General features: G+C 41.5%; 1 protein-coding gene and 1 long non-coding RNA gene across 2 annotated transcripts in view; one reads left to right on the top strand and one right to left on the bottom strand.

The window, feature by feature from the left end:
• LOC127580098 (uncharacterized) overlaps window positions 1-18,254 on the top strand; it is a 42,971-nt gene extending 24,717 nt beyond the window's left edge. Inside the window, exons 2-3 of the long non-coding RNA XR_007957783.1 lie at window positions 16,251-16,354; window positions 17,208-18,254. This is a non-coding gene — a long non-coding RNA (uncharacterized LOC127580098). The remainder of the gene's footprint in view (window positions 1-16,250; window positions 16,355-17,207) is intronic.
• Window positions 10,781-18,780, bottom strand: alyref (Aly/REF export factor). Its single transcript, XM_052033308.1, has 6 exons — window positions 18,261-18,780; window positions 16,688-16,819; window positions 14,187-14,334; window positions 12,971-13,034; window positions 11,944-12,109; window positions 10,781-11,029 (listed from the first exon to the last, which is right to left on the bottom strand). The coding sequence occupies exons 1-6, from the start codon at window positions 18,525-18,527 to the stop codon at window positions 11,015-11,017; spliced, it is 792 nt and encodes a 263-aa protein (XP_051889268.1). The 5' UTR covers window positions 18,528-18,780; the 3' UTR covers window positions 10,781-11,014.
• Window positions 18,781-19,866: the final 1,086 nt, after the last annotated feature.

The following is a 19,866-nucleotide window of genomic DNA, read 5'->3' as shown; positions in this document are numbered from 1 at the left end:
TAGAGAACCCTTCCCTCTGCTACCTCACACTTGATCATGGCTGCTACTCCCTCAAGCACCAATGTCCCGAACTCCTTGCCAACGTAGTGCCCACAGACTCCTTTATGCTCTGTTCACAAACAAGGACAGAGCTCCCAACAGAACCTCCCTCACTGAAAGGAAGTCAACACGCAGCCTACCGTGGCTTGTATAATATTGCATCATGATATACACAGTTTGTAAAGGCACACTCACATTCATCTATTCTACGGCATCTAAACCACTATGACCAACAGTAAAAAGTGCCTCCATTTCAGTAACCAATAGGAGAAGTGTTGCACTACTGTCCTAGCCCAACCACTTCCTGCGTTGTAGCTCACATACAAAGCCACAACATATTTCCTGTTTTCTCTCTGTACAGTTGCTCACAGGAGCTAATGTTCTGTTGGCAATCGTCGCTGATCTTTACTTGTTAAACTTATGACTTTACATTCAAACTTTAAATAATATATCAAAAAAGGATGCGTTTTCATCACATACTTTGACTGTTTGCAGGTCAAGATGCATAAAATTATCATCAAACACTGATTGTCCTCAGCCCTCTACTCTACTCCCTATATACTCATGACTGCGTGGCCAGACTCTGCTCTAATTCCACTTACAAGTATGCAGATGACCGTAGTAGGCTGCATCTCAAATAACAACGAGTCAGAGTACAGGAAGGAGATAGAGAGTTTAGTGACATGGTGTTAATGACAACCACCTTTCCCTCAATGTCAGCAAAACAAGAGAGCTGAGCACTGACTTCAAGCAGGGTGGAGTACACACCCCTGTCTGTATCAATGGTGCTGAGGTGGAGATGGTTGAGAGAGCTTTAAGTCCCTAGGAGTGAACATCACCAGTAGCCTGTCCTGGTCCAACCACACAGACGCCATGGTCAGGAAGCACACGAGTGCCTCTACTTCCTCAGGAGACTAAGGAACTTCGGCATGCCCCTTTGACCCTCACCAATTTTTATAGATGCACCATAGAAAGCATCCTATCTGGATGCATCACGGCTTGGTATGACAACTGCTCTGCCCGAGACCGCAAGAAACTGCAGAGAGTTGTGGACACAGCTCAGCACATCACGGAAACCAGGCTCCCCTCCATGGACTCGATATATCTACACTTCTCACTGCCTCAGTAAAGCAGCCAGCATAATCAAAGACCCCACCCACCCCGGACATTCTATCTTCTCCACCCCCTTCCCTATGGGCAGAAGATATAAAAGCCTGAAATCACAAACCACCAGGCTCAAGGACAGCTTCTATCCTTGTTGTAAGACTATTAAAAGGACCTCTTGTATGATAAAATGGACTTTTGACCTCACAATCTACCTCATCATGGTCTTGCACCTTATTGTCTGCCTGCACTGCACTTTCTCTGTAACTGTAACACTATATTCTGCATTCTGTTATTGCTTTTCCCTTGTACTACCTCGATGTACTGATGTTGTGAAATGATGTGTATGGATGGCATGCAAGACAAAGTTCTTCACTGTACCTCAGTTGATGTGACAATAAACCAATTACCAATTTCCTTTTAATTTCATTTATTTTTCAGAAGCTGGGTGTTGCTCGCAAGGCCAAAGTTTAATATCTATACTGAATTGCTCTTGAGAAGTTGGTAATGTGCACCTTCTTGAACTACTGCAGTCCTTCTGGACAAGGTGCTGCTGTGCAGTTGGGAAGTCCAGGATTTAGACCCAGTGACGATGAAGGGCCAAGCCAGGTTGGTGTGTGACTTGGACAGGAATCTACAGATGGTGATCCTCCTGTACCACCTGCAGCCCTTGTTCATTTTGGTGGTAGCAGAGGGGCTTTAGAAGGTGCTGTCCAAGTAGCTTAAGGGACCAACTACAGTGCATTTTAAGATAGAACACATTGTAGTCACAGTTTACCGGTGGTGGAGGGTGTGAATGTTTATTGGAGGGAGTGTATGTTAAATGGGGATCTTTTGAATGGTGTCAAGTTTCTTGAGAGTTATCAGAGAGTATACATATTCAGGTGAGTGGGAAATATTTCATCACACTAGTGCCTACCCTTCACAGAATCATTGAAATGTTACACCCATTGGGCCTATCATACCCATACCGGTTGACGAAGTCCCACCAAGCTTTATCCCTCCTTCCAGCTCTCGGTCCGTAGTGAGGATTCCTCCCTCCATTATTCTTTCAGGCCCCTACTGCTCTCTGGGCAAATGCTTTTTCACCTCCTCCTCTAATTCTTGTAGCAGCTATTTCAAACCCATGACTACTGACCCCCTCTACTGAGGGAAATAGATCCTTCCTATTTTACCTTTACTGCTCATAATGTCATACACCTCAGTCTACTCTGTTCCAAAGAAAATAGCATCAGACCCATTGCAAAAACATTGCAGTCCTCACAACTTCTCTCTGCACCTTCCGGCATTCAGTTAGACTTCCTGTAATGTGGTGACCAGAATTGTATGCAGTACTCAAGCTGCGGTCTAACTGGTGCCATAACAGTTCTAGTGCAACGCCCCTGCTTTTATATTCTATGCCACGGCTAATAAAGATGTTACATCCCTTCCTATCTTGCAACCTTTATCCCATCCAATATTTAGCACCCTTCCTCCCTGTTTAATGAAAACAGGTGCAAAGTAATCTTTAAGAAATTTACTCATATCCTCCACTTCCACACACAGGCTTCTTCTTCTGGTCTCTTGCGGGATCCTGTTTTTCCTAACTCATTCTCTTGCTCTTCGTGTTGTATAAAACATATTTCAATGTTTTTTTTAAACTTGCCATCATTTCCTTCATGCCCTTTCTTCTAATTTCCCCTTTGATTTCACTTTCTATAATCTTGCCTTTTAGATCCTGGAAAGAATGTGGGTGTCAGGAGATGAGTCACTCCCTGTATGAGACCCAGTCTCTGATCTGCTGTTGCAGCCACACTATTTATGTGGTTGGTGAAGTTGAGACTCTGTCTATGCCTCTCATAATTTTATATACTTCTATCAGGTCACCTCTCAGCCTCTGATGCTTCAAGTTTGTCCAGCCTCTCCTTATCTCTAACCCAGGCAACATCCTGGTGAACCTCTTCTGCACCCTCTCCAAAGCCTCCACATCCTTTCTGTAAGACCAGAACTGCACACAGTACTCCAAGTGTGGCCTGACCGAAGTTTTATACAGCTGCAACATGACTTCCCAACTTTTATACTCAACACCCTGACCGATGAAGGCAAGCATGTCATACGCCTTCTTTACCATCCTATCTACTTCTGTTGCCACTTTCTGGAGCAATGAAGTTGCACCCAAGATCCCTCTGTACATAAATGCTCCTAAGGGTCCAGCCATTTACTGTACATTTTTCTCTTACACTTAACCTCCCAAAGTACAACACCTCACACTTGTCCATATTAAATTCTGTCTGCCATTTCTCTGCCGACATTTCCAACTGCTCTGTACCCAAGCTGTATCCTGTGACAACCTTCCCCACTATTCACAGCTCCATCAAATTGGGTGTCGTCTGCAAACTTACTAACTGGCCCAGCTACATATTTGTCCAAATCACAAACAACTGAACACCACTGGTCACAGACCTCCAGTCAGAATAACGCCCCCTCCACCACTGCCCTCTCTCTTCCGTGCCCAAGCCAATTTTGAGTCCTGTCTACTTCTGGCTGACCGTGGCTGGGAATGCTTCAGCCTGCCTATGGTACTCACTCACTGAGGATAGGTATGCAGTTTTCCAAAAGATTTCCAATGGCCCAGAAAGCACTGTTGCATTTGCTTTCTGATTTTATTTTATGTAATGATCTATTTTTGCCACTTCCGTGTGGTTTCATTACATGATTTGTCTCTAACAACTCTGACCTCATGGTCCCAACAATAGGTAATCATTATCGGTCATTACTTTCCAATACTAACTGGAAGATGAGAAAGCTCTTCACTAATCATGTTTTGATGGTCAAATAGCCCTTCTCTCTCAGGACCTATATTGTTTATCCTTAGTAAAATCAAGTCGTAGAGCAATATAGCAAGGATACAGGCCCTTCAGCCCAAGCTGTCCATGCCAACCATGGTGCCCACCCAGCTAGTCCCAATTTCCTGCATTCGGCCCATATCCCTCCATGTACCTATCCAAGTGCTTCTTAAATATTATTGTACCTGCCTCACCCACTTCCTCTGGCAGCTCATTCCACATACTCACCACCCTCTGAAAAATTTGTCCCTCAGGTCCCTTTTAAATCGTTCCCCTCCCACCCTAAACCTATGCCTCCTAGTTTTGGACTCCCCTACCCTGGGGAAAAGACAGTTACCATCCAGGTGAAGATACAACACAACTCTCAGTTTTCTCTTGAGCACATCCCAGTTTTTAAATCACTTGTACTCAAACTTCTGGATTCCCTTTTCACCCATCACCTTTGTATTCACTAACCTATGCTGGCTCCCTCTTCAGCAATGTCTTTATTTTAAAATTAGTAGTTACTTTCAAATCCCACCATGGCCTTGCCAGTCCCTATTTCTGTAACATCCCACAGGACTTAAACATCTGCACTCCTCTAACTCTCCCCTTTATCATTCCTCCACCATTGTCGGCTGCTTTTGGCTGCCAGAGCCATGGTGTGGAATCCCTTCCCACAATATCTCTATCTTTCTCTGCTCCTAAAAGGTACACTTAAAAAATCTTTTTCATCAAGATTGTGGGCACATATCTTTATCAACCCAAAAAAAATGGATATTGTGCTTATTATGTGTTTGTGAAGTACTCTGGGATATACTTTTGCTCCAAATGGAAATTGTTGCAAATTGACCATTGCACCAAGTTCTGGTTCACAGCTCATTGTACGGTGCACTCCTTTCACATGTACCCTTGGGTTTCTGATTACATTTACAGAATGTTCAATTTCCTCTTTGAGCTGGGCTTGCAGGTTTTCCAATTACTTTGCTGTACTTTCTAGAATTCATATTTCCCTATTTCTTACATTATTAAATGTGCTATGCACGTTATATTTGCTAAGAACAGCCACTAGGACTCTGTTGTAAAAAAAAAATTGTGCTGTGTTACATCATGCTCCAACATACACCCAACACTGACCATGAGAAAACGTGACAGATCAGCTTAAAACAGCATCCACTCAAACTTCATTCAAGAGACTGTGTTTAGGTTACAACAGGGTTGAAATGCAAGCTCACGTTTATTGTTACTGACTACAAAATTTTGTTATAAAACTGAATATCATTTACTCAGGGGAATGTGTCATTGACACTTATGTAAATAAATAATACAAGACACTACCTCCAGTTATACAAAAATAACAACTAGTGTACCCCCGCGTTACAGAAGTTCAGGTAACAGAAATTCACCCGTACAGAATTCATAAATCATTACCAAAAAATCTGAGATACAGAACTTGAGAGAAAAAAAAACTAAACATCAACTGCAAAAGAAAGAACAAATTTTATAAGTTTTTGTCAAGGATTTGCACTATAGAAAATGATAGGGACAGTTTTCTAGGAATGCAACCTCTCCATAATGCAGGAATAGATTGTATAATGTTTTCAGTTACATTAATATTGTGGAAAAGAAATGGATAACTTATAGTCAAGTATACTGCTGGAAGATAATAGGCAGGTACTATATTAACATGCACAAGGGCAGCATAGAGACTATTTGGATTTTCTCTGACATATGGTGTCCATAGTATGTCCTAAGGCAGAAAAATAACTGAATAGTCAAGCAGCCATGTTTTAAATCACAGAAAAGGTCCTAGAGATAAGTACACTAATAATCAATTTAACTGCATTTTGCTTCAAGGACAAGTTTTGGCCAGGCATGGCCCTCCTGTTTATCAGATCTTTTCTAAGGTCACAACTTTACATCCAAAAGTTGGCACTTCCAATAATGCAGCACAAGCTTGTTCCTGAGACGGGAGAGGATGCCACACATCATCAGTACCTGGAACTAACCCGAATCTAACACACACTTCTTGACAAGGAAATAAATTGAAAGGACAAATGTTGCCTTATTTAAGAATTTGCATGGAATCAAATATACAAGGCTCTTTGTGAGATGAACAGGAACCACTGTTTTGTTATATTCACCTCCATGAAGCAAAGAAAAATATGCCTGGTAAATAGAGAGTCATTGTTCAATGGTTTCATCAGTAGGAAGTGGGATGCTTGCATGTCCTCAGTGTGAACTGGATTTGGGATGTAACATTTCGAATAGGCACAGTTCAGTCCTCAATATGCGAGGAGTATAGAGCCAGAAAAATATCCTGGCCAGGGTGGGGAAACTCAGAAACAGTATGAGAGAGCGCTGGCCTAACTCACTTTGACCACAAAGCATCCTAGTTCATTTGCTTATTTGTTAAGAGATTGTGAAAGATACAAGGGCAAAAAAAGAACTAAGTCACAGAGATCAGTTATATAAATGTGTACAGCATTCCCATCATGGAAAAGTAGCAAAGCCACTTAAGATCCAATGCAAAATTGGATTTAGGTCCAGCCTACTTTGGAAACTTAACGTAGATGTGTGTAACAATTAACTACAAATGGTGGTGAAGAATAACTGATGATCCTTGAGAAAATTGGTCCATTCTTACTGACCTTTATAATCCAGCCCATTGCTAAACGTAGCTGAGAACTGACTTAACTATATTGACAGATGTTTCCAAAATTATAACCACTCAAAAGTTATAACACTATCATGAGCAGCCAAGGGATAAGAATATACACAACATTTACATTAAGTAATTCCATTCTAAGGATTATGAGCCAACTCAACCAAAACATTACCTTGTGTATAAATACTTGAACCTATCAATTCCCTAAAAAGAAAATTGCTGTGTGCAACTTCTCAGTGAGGACTTATTTTACTGAAGACATCATTGAATCCTCTCAATATGCCAATTCCCCTTTCCGAGCCCTTGAGATAGTTCTTGCACAAACCGTTGACGCCAGGATGATTGCTGTCCACACCCACACAGCATGTACAAGAATCCCACCACCCACTCTCCCAGCTCAAATTTACTGAGGGTGGACCAAAACTAATGTTTGCTTAGCGAGTTTGAATCTTTTAGAATTGATGAGCATTTAAAAAAATAATTTGCTTATTTTGAACACTAGATTTAATCTTAGAATGTCATTAGTAGTGCATAGTGAGAGCTTCAGTTCAAACCTCTTGACATGATTTTGGTTAAATTACTTGCAGTAATCCTCATCTACCACAAAAGGTATTGTGTAATCTACAAAAACATTAACTTGCATATATTGATCTTAATTTTCTTTGGTACAATCATTCACCCCATAATGCCTATGCTAGTCTAAGAGCCGTCCATTATTGTCCAACTTTTCAGTTCTAGATCGTGATACAAAGGCCATTAGGTCAACTAATGCACGAGTTACCACATTGAAAAACATAGCTCATTCAATGCAACATCCAAAGAATTGACTTGAACTATCTGACTTCCTGGGCTGGATGTTTGAGATCTAGCTCAATCACACTTGTTTGAGAGTTTACCAACACCATCTTCCTTCAATGTCATCCAGCTGCAAAGGAAAAAGCAAACATACTAATGGGTTTGGATCTGCTTGGCCAATTCATCACAGGTACATTAAAAGTATGCCCAAATGCAAATGTGGGCACAAATGCAATCAATGGAACATATTTGCCAATACAGCCCAATCCACTAATGAATCAATACTCAAAATTAATGAAACAGTCATCAATGCATTAACAAACCCGAGCAATCTAAGATGTTAACCTTTGATTAACGTTGCTAATCAAAAGGCCTGTACTCTTTTAGTTCCTTTCTTCCCCCACCACGCCCATAGTCACCTTTGGTGTTCCAAGGGTTTTGCAGCCTATTTCTGATCGTTTGCCAACACCTGCAAACAGCGTCAGTTTCTTCCTGCACAACTGCCATTTATACAAGACCTTTCAAAGATAACAAGATTAAGATGCTTCACAGACATTTTTATCAAACAAAAAAAATGGACAGAAAGCAGCAAAATGAATTTAGAGTAGGTCAAAGGGTTTTTAAGCAATGCCTTAAAGTGGCAGGAACAGAAGGGAAGAGGTTTTGGGGTGGAATTTCAGGGGTTAGATAATGAGCAAATGAAAGCAGGGCCAACAGTGGAGTAACTAATTTCAGGAATGCACAAGCCGAGAATTGGGAGAGCACAGATATCGCTGAGTTAGAGGGTTGCAGGTGATACAGAAAGGGGGAGATTGGGGTGGGGAGTATGGGATTTGGAAATAACAATGCATGGCTTTGCTTAACTGGGAGCCAGTTAAGTTAAACAGAGGATGATGGGCGAGAGGGACAAATTAAGGCAGCAGTGTTTTTTTGATGGCCTCAAGTTCATAAAGAGAAGTAGAGCAAGGCCAACCAGAAGTGTAGTGGAATAGCCATCTAAATGTACAGGCATGTGTGTGTTTTTAACAGTTTAGGTGAAGCAATGTTAAAGTCAGACCATGTTAAAGAGGTGGGGAAAGACATTTTTACATTTGACATGGTTGAGGTTCAAAACTCAACTCGGGAACAACCAAATCAAGGTTTTGAACAGTCTAATTTCACAATCCTAAGAAAAAGGATGGAATCAATGACTAGAGATGGGGTTTCAATATGATTGCATGTCTTTTCACTAAAAAAAACATCTGCTCATCCAGTTTTGGATGTCAAAGAGCTAGACAGTTTAAGAGGCAAGGCACTGTGGCATTAGCATGGAAGTGAGAAAAAGGAAAAGGCCAGAGATAGATTCTTGAGGAACCCAACTGGTGTAGGCACCAGAACAGGAAACCATTGTAGCTCATGACAGATTTGATGCCTACCTCTTCAGCAAATTTCCAGTCATCTGCCTTTGGGGCTCAGCAGCATTTTTGCTTCAGGCACTGAAGCACCTTGAGACATTTCTACATTTAAAGGTCTATATAAATGGAAGTGTCCATCCATGCACATTTCAACCATAATTGTGGAGGAATATTAGGTATCATTAGGGGGATAACCTATTCAACCCATGATTGAGGATTCAAATGGCACAGGTGCAGGTCCAAACAAAAAAGTTGCAATCCACATGGGTTTCCTCCCACATTCCAATAATGTGCAGATTGGTAGGTTAGCTAGCCATTGTACAACTGGTCCCAGTGTGCAGATGAGTGGTAGAATCTGTGCAGAGTTGATGGAATGTAGAGAGAATAAAATGGAATAAATGTAGGATTGGTGTAAATGACTGTTGACTGAAGGGCCTGTTTCTATGCTGTACGACTAACTTACCAAAAGTTGTGAACCAGAACTTCATTTTTCTTAAATTCCTTGGCCCATACCAATCACCAGACATCCTCTCTCATTGCAACTCACTCAAGGTACACAAGAATATTTACCTCATCAGACTTTCTCCATTCAAAATTTCACCATCATTAAATTTTATTCAACCCTTCCTCTCCATCTTCCTGAACAGCCTTACTCTACAAAACTACCAAAACCTCAACTCAATGTACCCTCTAAACCAGAGTCTTGCTTCTCTACACCTCCCGAGAATCTGTATGCAACCTTTCAACTGCTGCCTGTATTTCTCCCTCCTAAATCTGTACTAGTACTTAATATCTATGGGGAAAACCCCCTTAATTCCACTTCAACTCAAAATCCAACACCTCATAAAAATCCTTTTTACAGGAAGGATTATGTTCTATTGCAGAGAACAGAATATTTTTAATTGTCTCTAGAATATTCAAAGTTTAAAATCACCTGAAAGTGCTATTTTATAAATAATTCCACTTGCTAAAGCCCAAACCTTTTTCACACTAATCATGGATCAACACCCACAATTTAAGTAGCAACCCTAATCAAGAATTGTTCTTCATCAAGAATGACCAGATTTGTGAAAGCAGAGCAGATCCATGAACCTTGCACAGTGAGTCACTGTGTATGAGAAAAATCCAAATGGACAGTGATGGGCTTTGAACCTGGTCTTGCCACACACCCTGTGGTTGGATTACCACGTTTCTAATTTCTATTGGCAGTGTCAGCATTGTACATTTGCTGGCATGCACAATACTTTGCCACTTCAATTTTCAATGCTTCAGAATTTTACATCGTCACCTCACGTCTGGAGGTGATTGTGTTCACTTTTAGAACAAAAGAAACTCAATATTGAATGCAATGCTGGACATTTAAATAAATATGCATTGCTTTAGCTATAGTACAGAAATGATCACAAAAATCAGTCCCAATTTAATCAGTGATGAAGATATGTTGCAGTTTAAATAATCTAATACTCCATATAGCTTAAGAACCACATAAATTGCAACTACAATTATACAATTACAATGCATCAGGGGATTTTCTTGGGTCTGACATAACATTTATCATTGCCAGAAATTTATCTACCCTCTCCTACCAGATTTCTTAATAAGACAAGCATTGAAATTTTAAATTTGTACTCTCATTTGAACTAGCATTATCTTGTGAATGTCCATGTTTCAAGAGATCAAGAGGGTGAAAAAGTGAAGCCTTTTTAAAATGAGTATTGCAACCAATGTACCAAAGTGAATACAACATGCATGTTACCTTCAGACTTTATTTTGACAAGCGATTCCAGATTCAGTTCAATCAACCAAGCCAATCTTTGGCTTACTTGGTATCAATTGGACAAATCTAAGAACAATCTCTTGCATCGCTGTCCAATTTTCACTTAATGCCGAACATTAAAAAACCTTAGTTGTGCTTTGTGCTGTGTTAACAGTTACATGGTTCTCCAATTTGCAATGAGACAAGAAAGCCAGATAACTTCAGTTAACAGTGCGAATTTATTTCATGGTCTGGTGGGGCAAGTCCATCCTCCCATGAAAACATGCAACCAATAAAACATATCCCAAAATGAAAACATTCAGTACAAAACAGGACCGTGACTTAAAAAGTTACATAGATTTAAAAACCTATTCCATGGAGTTACTAGACTACATTGTTCGCATCCCTCCCACAAGGAAAAAAATGTCAATTGCCAAGTCAATTCCAATATCGCTTAACTTGTATCCATCTAAAAAGAGAAGAAACAACAAAATTAAAAAAGTCAACCTTCAGATCAATGTTACGATTTTAATTACAGCTTTATGGTGACCTTGCTAGAACTATTTTAGATTTGTAACACCCCAAATTAGCCAGTCATAAATGGAGCACAGAAGTGCCCTTCAGCCCTCTAAGCCTGTACCAATCAACCACACACTTCTTGGATGAAACCAACTTGCATTCGGATTCCCATTCAAATCCTTATGACCACTTATCGAAAAGACTCCTTCAGTACATCCTCTACATTACCAGATCTTTTATTAGTCACCTCTGAAATGTTGTCCTTTGTAACATATGCCAACAAACATGACCTTTCTGCCAAAGGGTTTCATAACTGACAAGGTAGTGCTGAAGCATTTCATGTTGCTTGTCATTTTTCATCCTCCATGCTATCTCTGCATTCCAAAGGTTAAATCCGTGATGCCTGCACCCTACCCTTCAGGTTCTTGACCCACCTTACTCTTTCATTCACCATGCCATTTCAAAACAATCCCATCACTGCTCATTTGTAACTAAAATGCCCAATCTTGTGCCCTCAAATGTGAGAGCTGCAGGTCCTTCCTTAAACTTTCTCTTATTGTCCCATCACCAGTTGTCCTCAACAAGCATACACGATCAATCCATTCTTGTTCAAAGCACCAATAACATGGCTTCTGAAACAGAACACACTCTTCTTAGTACCATCTCAGTTGGGATGGCTCAGACTGAATTCTGAGAGCCCCCCGGTGGAGTTTAAATTTCTCTACCAAAGAACCAAATAAGGGTTCAAATCATTCTATACCCAAATACTGTGATACACAATTCCATGAATATTAGCAATTAGTTGTAGTAATCCTGCTGAAGCTGCTTTTAACAAATGAAGTCAACCTGCACAATACAACTCACCCTAGCATTATAAGCATCCAACTGGGCATCCAGCTCTTCTGCTGAAAGTTGCTGCCTTGAATTTCTTCCACCTCTACCACCTCTTCCACCTCTATTGCCTCCTCTGGACCGTCGATTTCCACCCCCGAATGCATTACCACGAGTTCGGCTTATGGCTCTGTTTCCTCTAAAATAACAGAAAAGGTTGTGAAAGAACTGCAAAAATATTGTACAACACTTGAGCAAAGGCACTTTCCCAAAAATTATTTAGCTTAAATGGCAAAATTCTGCAGGAGCAGTTATTGATAAGTGACTTATAGCACTGGACTACTTGGAGCACTGTAGCTGGCTAATTTTAATTTGGTGAAATGAAAATGTACTGTATTCATTACAATATTCATGTGAATATTCAGTGATGAGGCTGAATATTCTAGAGCAAACTAAAAGCTTCTCCAACCTCTGCACAACAGGAGAGATGGAGTAGTCTTCACTTGTCCAACTAAGCATCGTTTCAAAACAAAACATTCAGTTCAAAGAACTGATTCAAGCAGGCCTAATCCACTACTTCCTCCACATCTTGCAAAATGAGGTGCAGTGTTCCATCTACAAGGTATGTGGCAAACTCAAAGCTCCTGTACTACCTTCTAAACCCGTGACCTCTTCTGCTCCTTAGGCAGTTACTTGAGAAAATATGACACGCTATCACACGTTCTTTGGTTCCGAGGTAACTGATGAAGCCAGTAGATGAGACAAGCAAGTGGATAGTTTGTCAGGTGGTGTGCTCTTTTTACCAATTACACTAGGCTCTACTGCCTAGAAAGAACACCCCCACAAATTGCACACCATTCTAATTTGGAAATCAATTGCAATTCCTCTCGTTACCACATCAACATCCTGAAACAACCTCCCTCCTCCCACAGAGCTACATTCAACTTGAATAGCAGAAGATCTTCATGGCTAAACAAATGGGCACTGAATGCTGGCTATGTCAGCCACACCCACATCTAAAGACTGAAAATGAGGAAAAGGGCAAGGGAGAAATGCTTACCCAACAACAGGTCTTCTTTGGGCATCAATTTGAGAGGTAACCAGTTGAATGTTCATCGGTCGTCCTTTTTAAACCACAAGCAGAAAGGAAAACTGCTATCAATGTTAATAGTTAACCATAAACATAATGTACAAAAGCACAAGGAAATCATGAACAGTGAAGATAGTATGTTGACAAATGTGTGAAAGGAAGCTTTGATTCCCGGCATGATGCAACCGAAGATACACCCCTTGCTATGTTTTGTTTTTAAAAATGTCTACTACAGAGGAACCCCAATTCTTTAAAAACATAAGCAATGTTTCTGGTCACAAAGGGCTATGCAAAAAACACTTTGCTTTTTCTTTTAAAGTCTTGTCTGAGGATTAAGCCATGAATCTGTTTTTATTCTGCAGAGATTTTTTTTATTTAGAGGCATTTTACAGGAAGGTAACAGACCTTGAACGTGGTGCTCACCAAGCCAGTGATCAAAGCCTCCTTTTGAAAGCTATCACTGCATTTCTATCCAGCTGTCTAATTTACATTAAACAGTCAATACATTGTCCATTTTAAACATGGGTATTGTTATACTTGGAAGCAATCAACAGATATTTCTTCAAATTTAAAAACAAACCGATCTCCTAATACTGTGTGCTATATGTTGCAACAACAGCCACTGAAGCAATGAAATTTTTGCCTCCATTCAAACTGGGAGATTAAGGTTATAAAAATTTAAAAGAACCTTCAAGATATATCAATTCTAGTGTAATACACTGTCCAACTGGACTAAACAGAGCTGCGAAGCACCCATTACAGTTCCTCCCATTGGGGCTGATAGAGTACACATAACATTGTATATCCGCCACATTAGGTGCAGGCCTCAAATCTGGAACTTGAAGTTACCACTTGAGTTAATTTAACAATTTTTTGGAGATATTCTCATCCCCAAAACATCAGAATCAGGGGGACATGTATATTTTAAACATGAACTAGGACTTGAAAACTTAACTGGATAATTCAGAACGTGTAGAGTTACACTTCAGAATTTTTAAGCAATGGAGTTATATTTTAAGCACATCATTGCTTTACATTTTGCAAAGAAAAATAAGTGGTTATAAAAGTATGCTAAACATTCAAAACTTGGAGGGGAGAAAAAAAAGCAGATCAAGCAAAGTCACTTTCAGGAATTAGCTTTAAAAAAGATGGTTCAATTTTTTCACTTCACTGATTTCAAAGTTACCATCTAAGGGAACTCCGTTATACTGCTTCATGGCTTTCAAAGCATCTGCCTTTCGTTCAAAGTGTACATCTGCCGTCCCCAAACTGCGACCGGATCTATCATAATGTACAGCTGCTTTCTTCAATGTTCCAAACTCAGCAAAAAGTTCCTGAAAATTAAAAACAGTGCAGAACTAGCACCTTTCACACACAAAACATTCCAAGGTGCTTCACTAGAGGGCTTAGAAAACCTGATGCTAAGCCCCATAATACAACAGGACAGATACACACAAGAGGTACAGGATCAAGAGGGTTTTGGAAGGCAATTCCAGAGAATGCCCAGAAGCTGAAGGTGTGGCCAAAATTGAATTAAATTTGGGGAGGAGCAAAAGGACAGAATTAAGGGAAAAATTACAAAGTGCCATAGACCTGGTGTTATAGTGTGACTACTACAAACAATTAAATTAACACATGACATAGAAAGTAGCATTGAAAAATGTTTTCAACTTAAATTACAATTTGGTAAATTTTGGTGCATTTTACATCAATGTCATTTTGCTGCTAAATTTGACACTTATCTTTTACAATTCTACCATCAAGTATTATAGTTTATAAGTAGCCCATTAAGCACAACAATCGTGGCGTATAGAACATCCCAGGATAGGGCAACTGCTTTTGAAATGCAAAACTGGGGAATAAATTTGGGAGTTAACACTGGGATGCTAGAACCACTGAAGAGCAATTACATTTCTACATTAAAAACAGAAGTGTACATAAACAAGGGTAAATGCTGTTGAATGTATGCCTTATAGGAATAAAAATATTAAGGTATTTAATTAGATTTTAAATGCCTCGGTGAAACAATGCAGAGCAAGAGATTGCATGACACTGGGTAACTTAAGGAGACTGATGCTGCAGGCAATAACAAAAAGCATCAGAACAAAAGCTGACAGGAAAACAACAGGTGACCAAATGTTTGGCCAATGATGCAGGTTTGAAGAGGTCTAGGAAAGGAATTCCAACTTGAGACATTGGTAGATGAAGGTAAGCCCTGCCACTAATGGAGCAATTAACAACAGGGAACAAAGTGTAGTGTACAGAAGCCAGAGTCCAAGTTCCACTATGACAGCTGCAGAACTTTTCAGATAATTTGGATTTTTAAATGTCATTGGTAAGGAGAATAAAACTACCAAATGGTCATAAAACTCATCAGGTTCATCAAATTGCTTTCTGGAGGAAAGGTGCCATCCTTAACAGTGCGGCCTCTACGTGGCTTCAGACTCGCTTATTGATTGACTCTTAAATGCCCCCTGAAATGGCAAGCCTAGCAACTCAGTTCAAGGACAGTTAGGCATGGGCAATAAATGCTCGCTTTACTAGTGATCCCCAGGTCCCAAAGAAAATGAATTAAAAATACTTGAGCACAAGGATGTTAGGTCTGGAAGAAATTTCAAAATTAGAAGCTTGGGGGGATTCATTAACCAAGGGTCAATATTGGTCAGTGGGCAGAGATAACAGGTGTGTGGGATTTTAGTTTTGTAAACTCTTAGGTGTTACAGAGAACAGGCTGATGGCAAATAGCCATGAAGATTTCAAATGAGGCAGGGATAATAACAGCTGTTACATTAGTGGAAATAGGTAGCCTTAGTGATGGTGGTCATGGATGTGCCAGATGCATAACAAAAAGTGCACTAGTATTCTCTTGAATGCAGATTTAGAAACCAAGCACAATGTACACACGTTTTAATCCAAAAGAAAATGCTTTATTGGCATTAAACAGGTAACAGAGCAAGTTCAGTCGAAATTTTGTGGCTCAACAAGGATTCCGATATCCTGAATGGTTAGCCATTTGGATGGTACAAAGTAGCTTTTAACAGCCATAGCTTGGGCAGATACTTGGTGACACATACTTGCCACTTATAAAATGCAAAAATAACCATGTAAACAGACTTTCCCAAAGAAAGTAGAAAGCAAAATAACTGCAGATGCTCGAAATATTCAGGTCAGGCAGTATCTATGGAGAAAAAGTGTCAACATTTCATGTTGTTTCCAATTTAAAAACATTAATGCTGTTCTCTCTCCAAAGATATTGCCTTACCCAAGGATTTCCAGTGGTCTGTTTGCACTCCCTAAAGAGAGAGACTTGGACTTAGAAGTCAAGTATTAGTCCAAATATCAGCTGAACATTAGGTAAAAGATTCATGCGCGGACAGCCAGAGATAACAGTAAATAACAGCTAATATTGAATACACTTCAATTACAATGTGAAGACATTAGATCTCAATGTCACAAATGCCTAAAACAGCTTGAGTGTAATCCTAGCAGTTACAGGGCCTAATTTTGATGGTCTGTCCAAAAAAGTCCTCAGGTACACGTTCTATTTTTCCAGAGTGAAGGATGGTGCTGTAAGCAAAACAAATCCTACCAGAGCTAGAAGCATCCAATAAGTGTTTTCAGTCCTCTACCTGCATAAATAAATTGTCACATCAAATGAAAATGACCACCACCCTGTGCTTCACTTACCTGAATATCTGCATCAGACACACCAAAGTCTAAGTTCGACACCAAGAGCTTTCCACCAGTTTCAACACCACCGCTAGCTCCAAAACCACTGTCAAAAAGGTCATGTTGCCACTTGTCTGGGAGTTGTTTCGGCTATAAGAAAATAAACAGATACACCTCGCTGACTTCCTACGTTTGTTACCCCAAATGTTGGTTAATCCATGTCCACTTACTGCCATCCCACCCCCTCCCTGATTAAAATTAAACATTGGTAAGCCAGAATCATCAGCTGCTGGTTAAGATAATCTTCATTATAAATTAAAATGTTGGCCTTACCTGAGATGGATTAAATATTTAACATGACCACAGATGCAGTGAATGTACTTGGTAGCTAATTATATTGAATCCACGAAATTAGTAACATCACAGTGCTCTAATGAATACACAACAATACTCAAATAACAGTTAAGCAAAGAATCTGATGCAACTTGTTACTTGGTGAAAAATGAATTCACTTATTATCCTACCACTGTTTCCACAGCACATCTCGAACTAAAGCCTGGATTCCTTTTAATAGCCACTAGACAGATACTTGGTGTGAAATTCCGCTCCTGCTGGCAACTCCTCCTCCACGGGGTCAATTCCACGAAATCACCTCTTGGCAAAAAGCAAGATGCTCTCCATTTCTCCGCAAAATTCCTCCGTCGCACAACAATCCCAGGGAGTATTTCGCATTCGCCTGGCAAAGTCCCAAACAACGGCCTTTAGTCCCAGATAACGGCCTGGGTAAATCAGCAACTTCGGAAGTCCATAACTCGAACAGAACGTTAGATAAATTGCAACAGTTCGTGAAGACGCCAGCAAAACGGCGTGTAATTTTTAATTAGGAAAGTTTCATGTCCGTGAAGATATCCAGTAGCATTTGCAACAGTTCTGATGTTTGAGTGAACGCGAAGGGAACGGTATAAAACAGTGTCTCTTTGTGCAGGGTTCATTCAGTTCAATAGAGGTTTGGTAACATTAACAAACAATTCCGGAGAAGTCAAAAGAGTCCGTGTTTAAAAAGCGAGGTCGATGTCGCCGAGAAGAGTTGATGCGACAGGAACAAGTCTGTAAAAACCTCTCCTGCAGACGGTGAAGGGGGCACGCAGTCCCCTTTGGCCGAGCTGCTCCACCATCCCGCGCTGGCCTCGGCGCCCCCGGGCCCGGCCCGGCCCGCCGCCATTTTATCTCCCGGGGTAAAAGGGGGGGGGGGGGGGGGGGGGGGAAGGAACCCGGGCGCGGGTCCAAATCCAAAACGGGCGCCGCTCTCTCTCCCTCCGCGGCCTCCCGTGCTTGATCCTCGAAGCCGGCGGACGTCTCTCTCTTTCTTTGTACAATTTACACGGGCTAACAAACTACATCTTGTTTAAAAATTTGAATCGATAACGGCCCCCGCCAATATGGCGCCGCTCCGTCACGGTTCCAAATTTAAACCGAAAGATTCATTTAAAAAAAAGACCAAACCTACAAAGATTTGTTTTTTTTTCCTCTCTCTGGGTTTAAATGCAACACATTTATCATTTTGTTTTACACCGCGGTCGCTGCTTCCTACCCTGCTGTAAGGAGCCGGTCGGTTTCTTCCTCGCATTGCGCTCTGTCTGTTGCGCATGAGGCCTACACCCAGGCCCCCTCCGCCGCCGCCTCGGCCTCCCGCCGCTCCACGACCGGCGAGGCCACCCGCGCCGCCTCGCCCCGCTCCGCGGCCCACGCCGCCTCCCCCGCCGCGGCCTCCGCCGCCCCTTCCGCCGCGGCCGCCCGGACTTTTCTGCCGGTTCAGTTTGATGATGTCGTCCAGGGACATGTCGAGTTTGTCGCCCATTTTTCCTCTTTTTTTGTTTTTCTTTTCCTCTGGCCTTCCCCCAAATAAAAGAGTTAAACGTCGGCTGCCGGACTGGATTTCACACAAGATGTGGCGGCTACTCAGGGTGGGGTTGTTTTCCGCCCTCCTCGCTCAAACATTTAAAGGAAGAAAACGTCCCGCGGCTCCGTAATGGCGGCTCTCCCCTCACGACGACGGGCGGCTGAGCGGGAGGGGGAGAGGCGCCACCCCCCCGCCTCATGATGCCCCGACGTCACAGGTGACGTGTTCGGATCAACCAATGAGCAGCCAGGACGGGCAGGCCATTCACAAACCCTTCGGAGAAGCAGGTTGTTAGCCCGCCAGCCCCGCTTTGTTACGTGTGGAATGGCGTGACGTAAGCGAGGCTCCCCGGGCTCCCCGGCTGAGGTAGCGCCGCTTGTGCGATTGGCCAACACACGCCGGCACTTTTAGCCAATGTGGCCCGATTCAGTAGGAAAACGACTGTTGCTCTTTTAGCATCAGCTCCACTTCCCAGCAGGGAAAAAGATATTCCAGAATAAAAGCAGGAACTGCTGGATAAAGAATTGCTGTCTTTACCTTCCCGCTGCCTTGGTGTAGCAGCCAGCATAATCAAAGACCCCACCCACCCGGGACATTCTCTCTTCTCTCCTCTTCCATCGGGTAGAAGATACAGGAGCCTGAGGGCACGTACCACCGGACTTAAGGACAGCTTCTACCCCACTGTGATAAGACTATTGAACGGTTCCCTTATACAATGAGATGGACTATGACCTCACGACCTACCTTGTTGTGACCTTGCACCTTATTGCACTGCACTTTCCCTGTAGCTGTGACACTTTGCTCTGTAATGTTATTGTTTTTACCTGTACTACACTCTGCACTAACTCAATGTGTAATGAATTGACCTGTACGATTGGTATGCAAGACAAGTTTTGCACTGTACCTCGGTACAAGTGACAGTAATAAACCAATACCAATAAAAAAACGCAAGTCTGGTAGCATCTATGGACAGGGAAACAAAGTAAATGTATCAGGTTGAAGACTTATCATTAACAATGGGAAAGATTGAAAACAAGTCCGTTTCTGAATTGGTGTGAGCAAAAGACGGATAGCACAAAGGGAGAAACAAAATAAAATGATCACGAATTCCTCCACGCTGAGTCCCTCCAGCAATAAACAATCTGTTGGAGGAACTCAGCAGGTCGAGCAGCAGTGCGGGGTGGGGAAGACTTGTTGATGTTTCGGCTCGAAAACCTGAAAAGGGATGGCAAGTGTTGCTCCACTCTTTAAGAATGGAGGAAAGCAAAAGACAGGAGATTATAGGCTGGTTCGCCTG

This window comes from Pristis pectinata, chromosome 18, assembly GCF_009764475.1.
Source record: "Pristis pectinata isolate sPriPec2 chromosome 18, sPriPec2.1.pri, whole genome shotgun sequence".
In the NCBI taxonomy this organism is placed as follows: domain Eukaryota; kingdom Metazoa; phylum Chordata; class Chondrichthyes; order Rhinopristiformes; family Pristidae; genus Pristis; species Pristis pectinata.
The sequence above is the reverse complement of the archived record's forward strand: the minus strand, read 5'-3'. Positions and strand labels throughout refer to the sequence as shown.